Source organism: Thunnus thynnus, chromosome 15, assembly GCF_963924715.1.
Source record: "Thunnus thynnus chromosome 15, fThuThy2.1, whole genome shotgun sequence".
NCBI lineage: Eukaryota > Metazoa > Chordata > Actinopteri > Scombriformes > Scombridae > Thunnus > Thunnus thynnus.
The window spans coordinates 27,455,898-27,468,987 of NC_089531.1; the positions used below are offsets into that span (position 1 = coordinate 27,455,898).

At 38.1% G+C, this 13,090-nt stretch overlaps 1 protein-coding gene across 1 annotated transcript; it reads right to left on the bottom strand.

The window, feature by feature from the left end:
- Nucleotides 1-705: 705 nt before the first annotated feature.
- Nucleotides 706-12,772, bottom strand: LOC137198380 (protein lin-28 homolog A-like). The gene is made up of 4 exons (XM_067612171.1): nt 12,742-12,772; nt 12,003-12,157; nt 6,057-6,235; nt 706-1,321 (listed from the first exon to the last, which is right to left on the bottom strand). The coding sequence occupies exons 1-4, from the start codon at nt 12,770-12,772 to the stop codon at nt 1,087-1,089; spliced, it is 600 nt and encodes a 199-aa protein (XP_067468272.1). The 3' UTR covers nt 706-1,086.
- Nucleotides 12,773-13,090: the final 318 nt, after the last annotated feature.

Here is a 13,090-nt window from a genome sequence, read left to right on the forward strand (position 1 = left end):
TAAAATGTAATAATAAAAAAGAGATGTCTGCTATGTTTGATAATCATTTAACCTCATCGTTTACCTCAAAAAGATTCAACAGGTGTAATCTTGCCAGGTCTTAGAAAGGGATTTGAACCCACAAACAAGGGTTTGACTGATATGGGTTTTTAGAAGCCAATAATTATATTCTAGACTATTTTTAGACTGTAGCCATTTTGTTTTGTTACAATTGTCAGCATTAATACTTTTTGTTTTACACACTTTTTGTGTCAAGAAAGTTTCCCTGAAGCTTTATTCATAATGACTTCGGTGTTTGAGGTGCGCTAGCTGTCTCCATCTGTAGGCTTTAGAAGAAATATTCTTTGTGTGTTACTTATATTGTAAGGAATTAATTTTAGTCAAATATAATTATATGTCTGAAAAATCAAATAACCCTGAAGCCTAGCTAGCTAGGGTTATCCAATGGGTTATTTTTGTCATTCACTCATTATATTTGCTGTCAGTTTCCTGTTGTCAGTTGTATCTGTTGTGCAATTGAATATAATTACTGGAAGAACCAGTTGGAGAACCAGATTCATCCATGGGTGTGACTAAACCCTATACTGCACCCATCATGCAGGCTTCATAGACAACAGTGACTAGCTTACATTGTTTTTTATACTACAGTCCAATATCTGCAAACCCATCTATCAGTCAAACCTGCCCTGATGCTTTAGGCCAGAAGTTTTCACACACCCTGTATGTGTACAATGTTTTCGAGAGTAAACCAGCTATACTTATTGCATTTTGTAGAGAGGCTCAGCTAACATAGGCACACATTGGACTTGATATCTGTGGCTACTACACGGCTGAATTTAAGTCAGGGGAATGTTCTATATGTCTCTGATTGTTTCATTCCAAAGATAAGACACTTATCTAAGGCAGAAAAACAACACACAAAGAAAAAATTATTCAAAGTGGATATGTCTGTCAGCGTGCTATTGAACAACACATCACATAAATATCACAGTGATGATTCTTTTCGCCGCTCAATAAATAAAATCTGAGGTCGCTCTGTCTATAAGCAGTGTTCCAGTGAAAAACCTCACAGTTTCCCTGAATTGTTCACTCTAAGTTTTCAGAAAGGGTTGCATGGCTTTGCTCCTCCTCCTCATGCCTTGGTGAGGTTGCTGTTCCCTGAGAGCCAGGAGACGTAAGCTGCTGCTGCTGCTGCTGCTGTGCTTTGACCGGACAGTTGGCCACCATGTGGGACACGCTCTGGCAAAAATGGCACTTTTTGGGCTGAGGGGGCAACTGGCATTCTTTAGCATGATGGCCGGGTCCTCCGCAGTTGTAGCATCTAAAATCATGACAGGAGAGGAAATGACTTCAGTGGTGTAGTGGTATTGAACAAAATTGGATTTGATAGTTTTAGGTAAAAGAAGAAGGAAAACACACACTTTACAAATCTATGCATAACCCAACTGCAGTGCATCTGAAGTGATGTGGTTGAATTCTACCACTAGAGGGCGACACACTCCCAGATTTGGTTTCGGAGTCCTTAGTCCCTTGTTAACATATCTGTCAGCATGTGTCTACATTAACTGCAGTCCCAGTGGTGGGCAGCTGTGAGGGGATTGATCAAATGGATCTCTGTCTCTCAAGGGATGTTGTATAAGGGAAACTCTGACGACCACCTTCTTAAGACATGCTTTGTTGTCCTGCCAGTCAAGCTAAAAAGGTGCATTTTGGTCTTGTTACAAAGAGTGTTAGTATATGGGCTACATATAACAGATTTACTCTGCATCACTCATTCAGACACAATCGGTTTTTGCATGTGCCTTCCTACTATTAATTCTTTGATCTTTCATGTCAGATGCACTGGTTTATGATGAAGAACTTGAGTAGGAACTTTCACTTTCTTCCAATGAAAAATGTGAACTCATTTGGTATTGTATTTTACTTGCAGCTAGGTAATAATTAATTAAAATATTTGTCCTAAATGATTGATAACACAGTATGAAAAATGTATGCAAAATCAAACATAAAATTTCCAAATTGATGACAACAATTATAATAAATGTTATTTATGGAGCGCTCCTCAAGATATTCAAATCTACACAATAAGTTGAGAAGACCCTAGGTAACTAAAAAAACATTAATCACACATTAAAAGCAGTTTTCTAAAAAAAACTGAGGGTAAATTAAATGAACTTTGTTACATATAGACCTTTTTCTCAGCAGACATTTTGACATGTCATCGCAGGAAAAGCGCAGGTGTAATTAATAACATTAACAATGGCTGCATTACTTGAGATGAGCTAGTTGCAGCGTCCTGGTATTGTGCATGCTGGCTCACTGGCACGGCTTCTCATCATCAATGTGATTAATTACACTTGTGCTTTTCTTGTGATCATGTAATGTGTAAAATAAAAATGTACTATATCTTCTCTTTTTATTAGCTTCTGATTTCAGCATGCCAATTTTAGGTCATTTCAACAACAGAAATTTGTAATATGATCATATTGTCACAATAGCATTCCACTGAAAGTCAATAGATGATAACTTTGAATTATCATCCAGGTCAAAGCGTTAAGTATAAATCTCCACACTGACAGATGTTGCTCAAGCTGCTATGGTTAAAACATTCACACTCCAGCTACTGTTTGTTGATCTTGCAGGTAAACTGGGTATTGTTGTCAATAAATCTATGTTGAGAACGCTAATGATCAGTTGCAAAGTCAAATTCTGTTGGTGAATTCATTAGGGCAGGAAAAACAAGGCAAGCACTGCAGCGTGACACAAAGAGGCTCGAGCCACTTAAACAGGCAAGGAAAAAAAATACATTGATTTTTTTACAATATGGACAATCTAGTTTTCTATCTGCCCTGGCTTTTCCCCTTACGGTCCACCTGAAGCTGAGCAAGTAAATAAACAGTATCAGGAGCAGTAAAAGTCAACACTCCCTGTCAAAGCATATAAATACTTTTTTCTTGCTCTGAAGTATTATGATTATGTTTCGACACAAGATTACATTGTTCATCCCTGGGTAAAGAAAATTCTCCCACCTCTCAATCTTAAAAAACCCTTTGAAATCCTAACAAGTAACATCAAGCTCTTATTTTTCATTCAGCAGTAACACCACTTCATTCTGACACCATAATGTCATATTTGCTGGTATCAGTCTGTAAAAGCTGACTGAGAAAAGACCCAAAATTTTGATTATTTGTGTTTATGGTTTAAAATTTTTTTTTTTCATGTAAGAGCTCACATGTGACAGTGTTTAAGACCTGTGCCCCTCATCAAGTCATTAAAGGGGACTTTATTTTTGGCAAAACTGCAGTACAGAAATGCCAAAGATATGTTTGAAGTCATTTAAAAACAGTGTCGCTGTTACATTGTTTGTCCACAAAAAATATGTCTATCTTTGCTGCTGTGACGCCACAAATTTCCTCCCTTAGGGGATCAATAAAGTCTTATCTTATCATATCTTAATACATTTTCAGCTGTAAAACGTCCTGCCTGGTACTAAATAATGAACATCGGCCGATATATATCTGGGTGTCGCCCTCAAAAATCCATTTTGAGTCAAGTTCTGATAATCTGATGAATTACTTAACTCAAGCAAGATTCATGTATCTTCATATTGCTTTAATACTCTGCATAAATAAATGGTAACTAATGGCTGCCTGCGAGGTAGGAAAAGCACATTTAATCTGACACATTACAGCAAGCTTTGGTCAGCTGTACATGAACAGAACTGGTGTGAATTCACAGACTGTTGAGGAAAATAACTGGCCGATAACAAATCCCATGAACAGACCAAAACCAAACATGCATTTTTTAACCCTAAAGTCAAATTTGGTCAATTTTTATATTTCAAAGCAGTAAAAACATCTTTGTTTTCACCTGAAATTTTACGACTTTTCCTAAATTGACCCAGAAAACAAAAGTGGAAATATTTCAACTGTTATGCATCTTTGCACATGCATTCTGAGTTAAATTTAACCCGTATTTATTCAAAAATGTATTCTTCATATTCTGTAAAATTAATTGTAATTATTTTATGTTCTCCTGTTTTAGGTAACATAGGATCATGATATAGTTTCATTAAGGATTAATCTAATGAGGTGTTTATGAACAAAAAATAGATTTGTGGTTCAGAGATTTGGTATAAAGACTAATTTATTAGAACTTTACTGTGAAAAGTCAGAGTATGAACAGTATGTAAGGGTTAATATTTTCCGACTATCCTGTCCTCTCTGTGTCGCTCAGCCCCAAGCTCATTGCTTTCTAATGAAATGTAAATCTTTAAAAACAGCTCACAAATATACAGTTTCATTTTATAAAAAATCTTTTTAGCAAATGTTACTCAAACAGGAGGAAATGGTGCATTTTGGAGGACTATTGTTAGTATCAGATTAATACACATTTGGTGCGCTAGTGAGTATTTCTGGCATAGGAAAATAAACTACAGTGTTTGTGTTTCTGAACAACAATGGCACAGATATAAGATATATCAGACAAGTGAGTAGGCTCAAATAATTATCGGTTTTGGTCTTTTCATGAGATTTTTTGGCAATAAGAAAACTACAAAATATCACCAGTATTATGCATTATAACAGCAAAATTACGCCTGTGAGATACAGAGTGATGAAACCCAGATCGAGCCCTGGATCATCTCACCGCTAACCACCACTTCCTTCCTCTCTCCCTCCTTCCTCCCTGCCCCCCATCAGGGCTCAGTATTGATCAGCGTGGCCACGAGGGTATGAGAGGGAGCTCCTTTGTTTCAATACTACAGTGACCTCCGAACCCTGACCCCCGCTCGCTCACCGCCCCTCCTCCCGCCCTCCCCTCCACCTCATTTGCACACCACACCCCATTGTTGCTATGGCAGTGGTGACCTCTGACCTCTCTCAGGCACCTACATCTGTTATCAATTAAATGGATAGGATCCTTTCCTCTTCTGAATACAACATTTATGTTTGGGAGCCAGTGAGAGAAAAGGGGGAACATGTGAATGCAATCAAACCTTGTATTTCAGGACAGGAAGCTGTGGTATTATTTTTATCATTGCCCGACATGATTAATGAAGTAGAACTTAATAAGATGCTATCACATTAATAACCTTGTCCGATTTTAATGACCAACAATCTACAAATTAAACTTCTTTGCAACTTTCATGTTGAACCAGTAAGATGAAGAAAGTAAGAACATCTGAGTGCAATCAAATCTAGCAGGTATTTAAAGAGAGGAAGATGTGGGGTTCATTTTATCACTGTTAGCCATGATTAATATGGTCAAATCTAAAAGATGCTATCACATTAATAGCCTCTCTGGATCTTAATTGCCTAAAATCCGCTAAACAAGTTTCAAGGACAAACAATTTGCAATTACAAATAAATTCCTCCAGTAGTATTCATTTACAAGTTAATTTATAGCTCTCGGATTTTTGATTTGTGATAAAGTGATAAACTTTGGTGAAGCTACACTGGGGCCAGAACAGAAGACAAATAGAGTGTGGGGGGTTGGAGAAGTGAAGCTTTAAATGCGAAGCCTGAAGAGATCAAACAAGCTATTGATCCAGCTCAGCCTGCTGCTCCACAAAGAGCCCACATTTAGTCAGCTCTAAACAGAACTTTCAACCTCAAGAAGATAAAAAGACATCGTTCATACAGTGCAGGTAGGAACACTGCAAACATCTCCCTCCTACCAAGACATTTTGTCTGTGATTTGAGTCAACAAGTAAAAAAATTTTTTTAAAAATCAGCCGTTGCACAAAAATATTTGAACTTGTTTCTGATGAAGTGTTTTCTGAAGTCAAGTTAGATTTCTCTGACTCTAGTAGCAATCAACTTATTTGTTCTTGTTTCAAGATACAAACACTCATTTCTGAAAGGTTCTTGCACACAAAGATTTTTTCAGATTTTTTGTTTTTGATTATTTTGCTATGATAAAGGGGATTAATATTAATTACTTGTCTCAGTTTATATTTTCCAACTCAGAGGACATAAGAAGAAGATAAGAGTGTTTCCCAAAATTATATTTCTTTAGATTAGATGAAAATGTGGATGTCCTCCAACTAGACTTACCTGTCCCCCTTGGAGCGTCGTTTCTGGCCACCCTTGGGTCTTCTTTCGCTGCCCAGACATGGTGCTCCATTAGGTCCAGTGACCCGAACAGACTCCAGTCCTTTAGATGATTTTTTAAAGGTGAACTCAACGTCCTCACCCTCTCTGAGGCTGCGGAAGCCCTCCATGTGCAGTTTGCTCTGTTAGTGAGAAAGAGTGAGGGTCATGGGGTTTAAGCTGCTGCCACAAAATGCCAGGGTAGTGGTATAATAAACAAACTGTGTAAAAAGAACTGACAAATCAGCACCTTAAAAGGCTGTTGTCAGTAGACATGGAGATAGCTTTTACTGGTGAAAAGCTTCCTCATGGATGGTTTGTTGTAGACACAAGTTTCCTGGAGCTTATATCAAAAACCCTAAAAACGTCATGCATCACATAAAAAAAACTGAGATTGCTCAATTTTTCCATAACAACCACCATGTTTTTCCAGACTGAAAATGAAAGACCAGTGACAGCCCAGCCAGTGTCAAATCATGCGTTCAAGTTAAGAGTACTCCACTAATTTAGCATTACATTCCTGTAACATTGTCTGACTCACAATGGACTTTTTTTAAGAAAAGAGAAAAAATTGATGCAGCTTTTGTATTCCATACATTCGTCTTTCTTGTCAAAACCTAGTGCTTACATGTGTTATGCTAGTAGTAGCTAATGTGACCTGGAGCTGCTAGCCTCCAGCAGAGATGAGGAGTGGGATACAGAGGTCTGCTAACCTCACTTCTTTCTAACTCCACATCTCAAGATTGTTTTCATTTTCAAACTCATAGTCTTGAGCCCCAACCAATGCTGACTCAGGTGACATCACTTGAGGCAATTTATCAGATTTCACACAGCTCCCTCTGGAGACACAAAAGGCTACTTTTTTTACATATGCAATAAAGAACTGAAAAAAGGGTTTGAAGTCCCTCTTTGAGATGACAGTAGACTTAAACAGACAAAAACAGACAATTTTTATACCTTTTCACACCCACTTCACACCTGTTATTGGCCAGGTGTGTGGAACTGAGACAGTAAGCAGGATTTGAACCTCTCTCTTAAACTCTCTTTTGTCATTCATCACACAATTACTCTTTTTTCATGTGTACAACCGAGTGCAACAACATGAATGTCTTTAAGGTGTGCACTATTACCCCCGTTTGTACAATTCATCTCATCTCGTCACTCTCTGTGACAGCAGGCTTTTGGTCATACCTTCAAGTGTGGCCATTTGGGCTTAAACACTTTTGCCTCTTGACACAGTCAGACAAACAGCCCATGATGAAGTTTGTTTGAAGCATACTGAGGCCTTTACAGTGACGTCTGAATGAAAGACATGACTATGAATTATCTATTGTTCGGCCTATAAAATTGAGGTTGTCTATACTGAGCTTTGCCAGATCACATGAGCAAAGATCAAGTGAACTTTGCAAGGCATACACACAGGCTTGGACACATGTTCTGCCAACATTCACCCGTAATTTACGTGAATATACAGCTGAATTTATTGCTGCTTGTTAGCTCTGTCATTGTTTATTGGCATGTTAAGTCTGTTATTATGGTAGTTACTGACAAGATAAATACAGTAGTTTGGGGTCAAAAGTTGCTAGATGTCCAAGATTTAAATCAGCCTATTCTATTTTTGGTTGATACATGACAAAGGTGCAGCTTACTTGAAAATAGATCGCACACTTGAGACAAACTGCATTAATAGAAACATGGAGCCATTCTGTCAGGGAAACCTCAGCTCCCTCATAAAGCTCCAATCCTGTTGACAGCCGTTTTGAAACATCAATGCTTTCGCATACCCCTCCTCCCCTCTTGTGTCTCCAACCAAGCCTCCAAAGCATTCCTAACCCCAACCCCCTCCCCCTCTGCTTCCTCAGCACCACCACCAACATGCAGCCACAGACTCTCTAAAATGAGTCCATCTGGTCAAGTCTCAAGATGACCACTACTCTGGAAGATGCTGGGAAATGACACAGGGGGAGGAGTGCATTCCTGGGATAGCTACCAGGATAGGTGGCAAGAGAAATGTACCAAGAAAATTAACAGATTTTTCACTAATTAACTTTCAAATTGTAGTGATAAATGAAAAGAAGGATGAACTACAGAACCACAAGGTAAACATGCACCAAAAAGCAGCTAAGGAACACATTCATTTCAACATTTTTCCAAACAAAGCAGAACCAAAGGTAGCAATCACTGTAAATAATATTTATGTACTGAAAGTATATTTTATTGTAAACAACGGGTCCTTTGTCTCAGTATGGTCTACTGCTTTCTTGTTATGTCGCTCAGTATGTTTGAGCTCACATAAATATGCTCCATATTTCCTTGCTATATGCTTTTTACATAAAACACAAAGATAAAATTTCTGCAAAGACTATTTTGAGGATAATGGTTTGTTCTTAGTTGAGAGATCTTTAGTGTTGTAATGCTAACAACTGTGGTCTTTCTACACTGAAATTTACAGAAATCACTAGTTTCTGGGCAGTATAAGTCAATGCACTGCAGCTAAAAAAACAGAAGCAAATAGCCAAAACACCAGTACACATATAAGATCTTCACAAATGTGACAATACATAGTTTTAGTATCCCATGGAAACTGTTGTGTTGTGTCGTAATTCACTTTCGTTATATTGTATACTACCTGCAGTGTTTCTGTGCATGCATAGTATATCTATGCTGCATACATGTTGTCATATTGGTGGCAAAAGTTGAGCCTGGTCCAACTTTTTTGATGATCCTGCATTTTTTTGCTGGAGCCCTCTGCATTAACACTTCATCTGCGCCAAATGAGAGGGCTGTGTATTTTCACATGGATCATTTATACCCTATTTTTTCACTAATACACGGTGTAAATGTGGTTCTATCTAGGGATTGTCTTTTAATGACATTTGAGATTTTGTAGGTGACACTTTAAATCCTGCTCATGCTAACTATCCAAGTTTCTGTTTATTCCAAACTAACAATAATCATTAAATGCATCATGCTGTAGGGTTCTTCCAGGAAACACAGATGGTGTTTTAGAGGAGAAAATGTAAAAGCTTCCCTGGCCTGAACACAGCTTTAGCCACTACAGTGTTCCATAGCTGAGAGTAACAAAACGTAATTTATTATTACAAAAGCATTCTTATATCCTGTATTTCCTCCAGCCCAGTGGCTTTAATGCGTATGAAGCCACAGCTGACTGTGGAAGGCTTATCGCTGGTTGGCTTGTGGCTCGTGCATGCCGCCTGGCTGAACCCAGACAGCTTGGTGATCATTATGGGATAGGAATCCAATTCCTGACAATCTAACAACCTCGGCATTCCTGCTCACACTGTCAACAGATTCATCAACCTGTCATCCCCTGAAACTCCCCACTTCATCCAGCAGTAATGTCACAAACAACATTACTGTTAGGAATGCATTTATATTCCTTCCTCTATAGATAATATGTATACTATCTAACTGCTAACATCCTCTCTCCTAAATCCTCTTTTGTTTCTATTTCCTGTTTAATTTGGCCAGAGATTCAACTCCACATAGTTCAAAGATCTTAGAAAGGTCTAATAATGTTCTTAATTAATTTGGTTTTTAAGATAACCGCAGATACCTTTGCAGAATACAATCCAAGACCATCAGCACTAACAAGGAGCTTTCTAAGTCATCATGATTTTGGATTTTAACTTTGTACAGAGCCAGGCTAGCTGTTTCCCTCTGCTTCCAGTCTTTATGCTAAGCTAGGCTAACCAGATCCTGACTCCTGTTCTGTACTTAACAAACAGACACACAGCGTTCATTTAGATCTTCTCATTGCAGTTTTGGGATGACAGTGAATTTCCACTGTCCACTTAACCAACACCTCTTTGTTTTAATTATCACACACAACTGTGTGCTTTTCATCATGCACTTATTGACATTTTAGGTACCATCTAAGGAATCATGTCAAACATTAGCATTTTTACTATATGAGCAAAACTAAAGACCTTCTTTTTCAATGGTTACTTTGGCTTAGCTCTAATTAAACCATACTTAATACAGTATAAATATTTGCCAAAAGCCCTTCATTGACTGTCAAACAACTGCATGATCTTGATGCTAACAAACCTTATGGCTAGTAGATAGATGTCATTAGCATTTTATTACCTCCATCTAATGAACTTTCAGTGGTTATACAGTCGTTTGGCCATCATACATTTTTAATTTTAGAGTAAGAAGCTGGAAATCAGTAAGGAAAAACATCAGTGAACCTTAAAACTAAGACAATGTCTCTGCATATAGTATTATATGCTACCAGAACCTTCAATCCTTCTGCACTTCAAATCAGCTATGTGTGACAGTCCCTATATCACTGATTCTAAGTACATGTAAAATACAGACAACACTTAAGACTAATAACCACCTCCTGAAAGAATATTGGTTTGATGCCCTTTTTTGGCTCTCAGATTAATTTCATTCAATATTTGATTGGTCATTGTAACAACAGACTACAATCTGCCATTTGATCACACCTCTGCATACCGCATTGACACCCATGTTTCACTGAGGCCCAGAACAAGCATGTAAAGAGCCCTCATTCCCTCTCTTTCATTTCATCAGATGATTTACAGCAACACAGGGGCAGGTAACCTGAGAAGTGGTCCCTGCCAAAAGGCTCCACATGGGAGGTGGGACTGAAATTCAGGAGTGGGTGGGCTCCCTGATGCTTTAATGACTTTATAACAGGAAGCAGGGCTGGATGGGGAGAGGAATGGGCCTTGTTATCTCTGTTTTAGCCTCTAACCCCTTTTAAATAGAAATGTTTGAGCCCTAAACCCCCCCCTCACACACCATATAAGTTCCACAGCAGATATATGTCTGTGAGGTAAAGTGAGTGGGAGAGTGGCGGTGCTGGCTCGGGCATGGTTGACTTTAAAATGTGTTAATCTGTAGGTAATTTTACACAAAAACCCATCAGGTGTGTTACATTCCGACAGGACTTTCATTGACAAGCTGGAGCAGCTTTCACTTTCTTCAAATAATGTTAGTTCAGGGTTTTTTTACAAGTTGAATATGTGACAGATTTTTACTTTTGATGAGATTTTTCTAGTCACAGTGATGTTTTTTTCTAAATTTGGACAACTGTTTTACATTGCATGCAGACATAACATGTAACTGTTAATGTTCAGCATTCAAAAATGTAAAATAAAAATTCACAAGTCAGATGTTGTCCTTTTTTTTTTTCTTGTGTATATCTGCTTTGTCGCTTTAACAGGGAATCCAAATAAAAGCCAAGCTTTCCAGCCATGAATAAGAAAAAGAATGAGAATTCACTGAATTGTGAGGATTCAGTTGATTACACAAGATTGTGTGTTAAGCTAAAACAGTGGGTTAACCTGAAGAGCTTTTAAATTTGTTTGTAATTCCTGAACATATTGCTGGTAGGCTGTGTACTTTTTGTTCTTTTTGTACCTCTAATGAGACTGTAAGGTGATAGCAATGTAAGATTCGTTACTTACTAGTTTGTCCAAGCGTTGTGAGATATGGAGAGTGTGTTTTAGTGCATTTTTGAAGTCACACTAAGGAGCAATACTGTTCACTCTCTAAAACTAAAACAATTCACCATAATAACCAAAAAATGCATCATCATTTACATTCAAGGCATGTCAATAATTACCCATGCTTGAGAAATTGTGTAAGTATTTGGACAATGACATACCTTCTTTTTGGGTATTTATGGGGGTTTAAAGTGTAAGAATTGTCTTTTTTTACATATTAGAGGATATTGATAGGGTTCACCCATTCAGGGTGTAAAAAGTAAAGTTTGACAGCAACTGCATCCGATTTATGTGCTGGGTTACAACAACACAACAAACTGTGTAAATATCCAAATACTTTGCCTAAAGACTGCACCACAATGTTACTAATTCACTACAAGTGATGTGAAGAGCAGCAGCAGAGTCTCACCTGGTGGACGAACACATCTAGCGGCTGCTCCAGTGGTGCTCCGTCCCTGCTACTCATGGACAGGAAGCCAAAGCCCATCCGCACGTTGAACCACTTGCAGACGCCACTGCCCCGGGACAGAGCCGCTCCCTCCTCCTCGCTCTGCACACAGCCTCCTTTACAACAGACGGTACACACATAAAGCAATAGCAGGGGCTGTAATCCAATACTGTTCATATTTTTTTTTTTTTTTAAATCTGATATTAGCCTGTAAAAAAATACATTCATAATTTGTCTAATGATATAATGATAGTGCTGCAGGTAACAATTATTGTCAGTGGTGATTCATCAGCAGATTATTTTCTAGATTAATTGATCAGTTTAGATTATAAAAAGTCAGAACATTTTCCCTGAGCCCAGATTGAAATGTGTTTTGTCAAAACAGTCCAAATATGATTTGAATATATTCAATTTACTAACATGAAAAACTAAAAAACATCAAATTATCCATTTTTTGCTTAAAATGATTCAGCTCTGTTTTATCAATTTATAGATTTAGAAGGATATATTCTTTAAAAAATAAATGTATTTACATGTTCAAACATACCAACAAGCCTTCAAAATACAATGTATGTTCCCTCTGTCAATATTAAAACCAATAAACAGCCAGATCTTTATAGAAGTGATGCTAAACAACATCCTTCATCTCTTACTCCATTAAAAGTTGGATTTATCAATAAACAAAAGGTTTTTGCTCTACCTGTGAAACTCTGGTTGGAAGCAGAGCCCATCCTGTCGCTCTCTGCTGCTTACGCTCAGCTTTAGATAAAGTGCTGCCCTCCTGCTCCCTCTTACACCCCCATTCTCTACCTCCACATCAACAAAAGCATGCTTTCCCCCAGACACCAAGCCATGGCAGCACTTCTGGAGAGATTTTTCTGAATAGACAACCACCCAGCCCCTCAGGAAGGAAAGAAGAAGATTCAGAACAAGACAATACAAGAGGAAGAAAAGCCAACCCTCCTTTTTGTCTGTCGGCCACCGAACCCCCCTCTTCCTTCTTTCAGAGCATCTTCAAAGGAGCTCTCCTCATACCTTCTGCCATGGTG

Excerpts from the sequence above, each read along its gene's own strand:
- LOC137198380 (XM_067612171.1), bottom strand. The coding sequence starts at position 12,772 with ATGGGCTCTGCTTCCAACCAGAGTTTCACAG. Across the intron at positions 12,158-12,741 it reads TTCCAACCAGAGTTTCACAG|GAGGCTGTGTGCAGAGCGAG; the intron begins GTAGAGCAAAAA and ends TCTGTTGTAAAG. Across the intron at positions 1,322-6,056 it reads CGACGCTCCAAGGGGGACAG|ATGCTACAACTGCGGAGGAC; the intron begins GTAAGTCTAGTT and ends TCATGATTTTAG.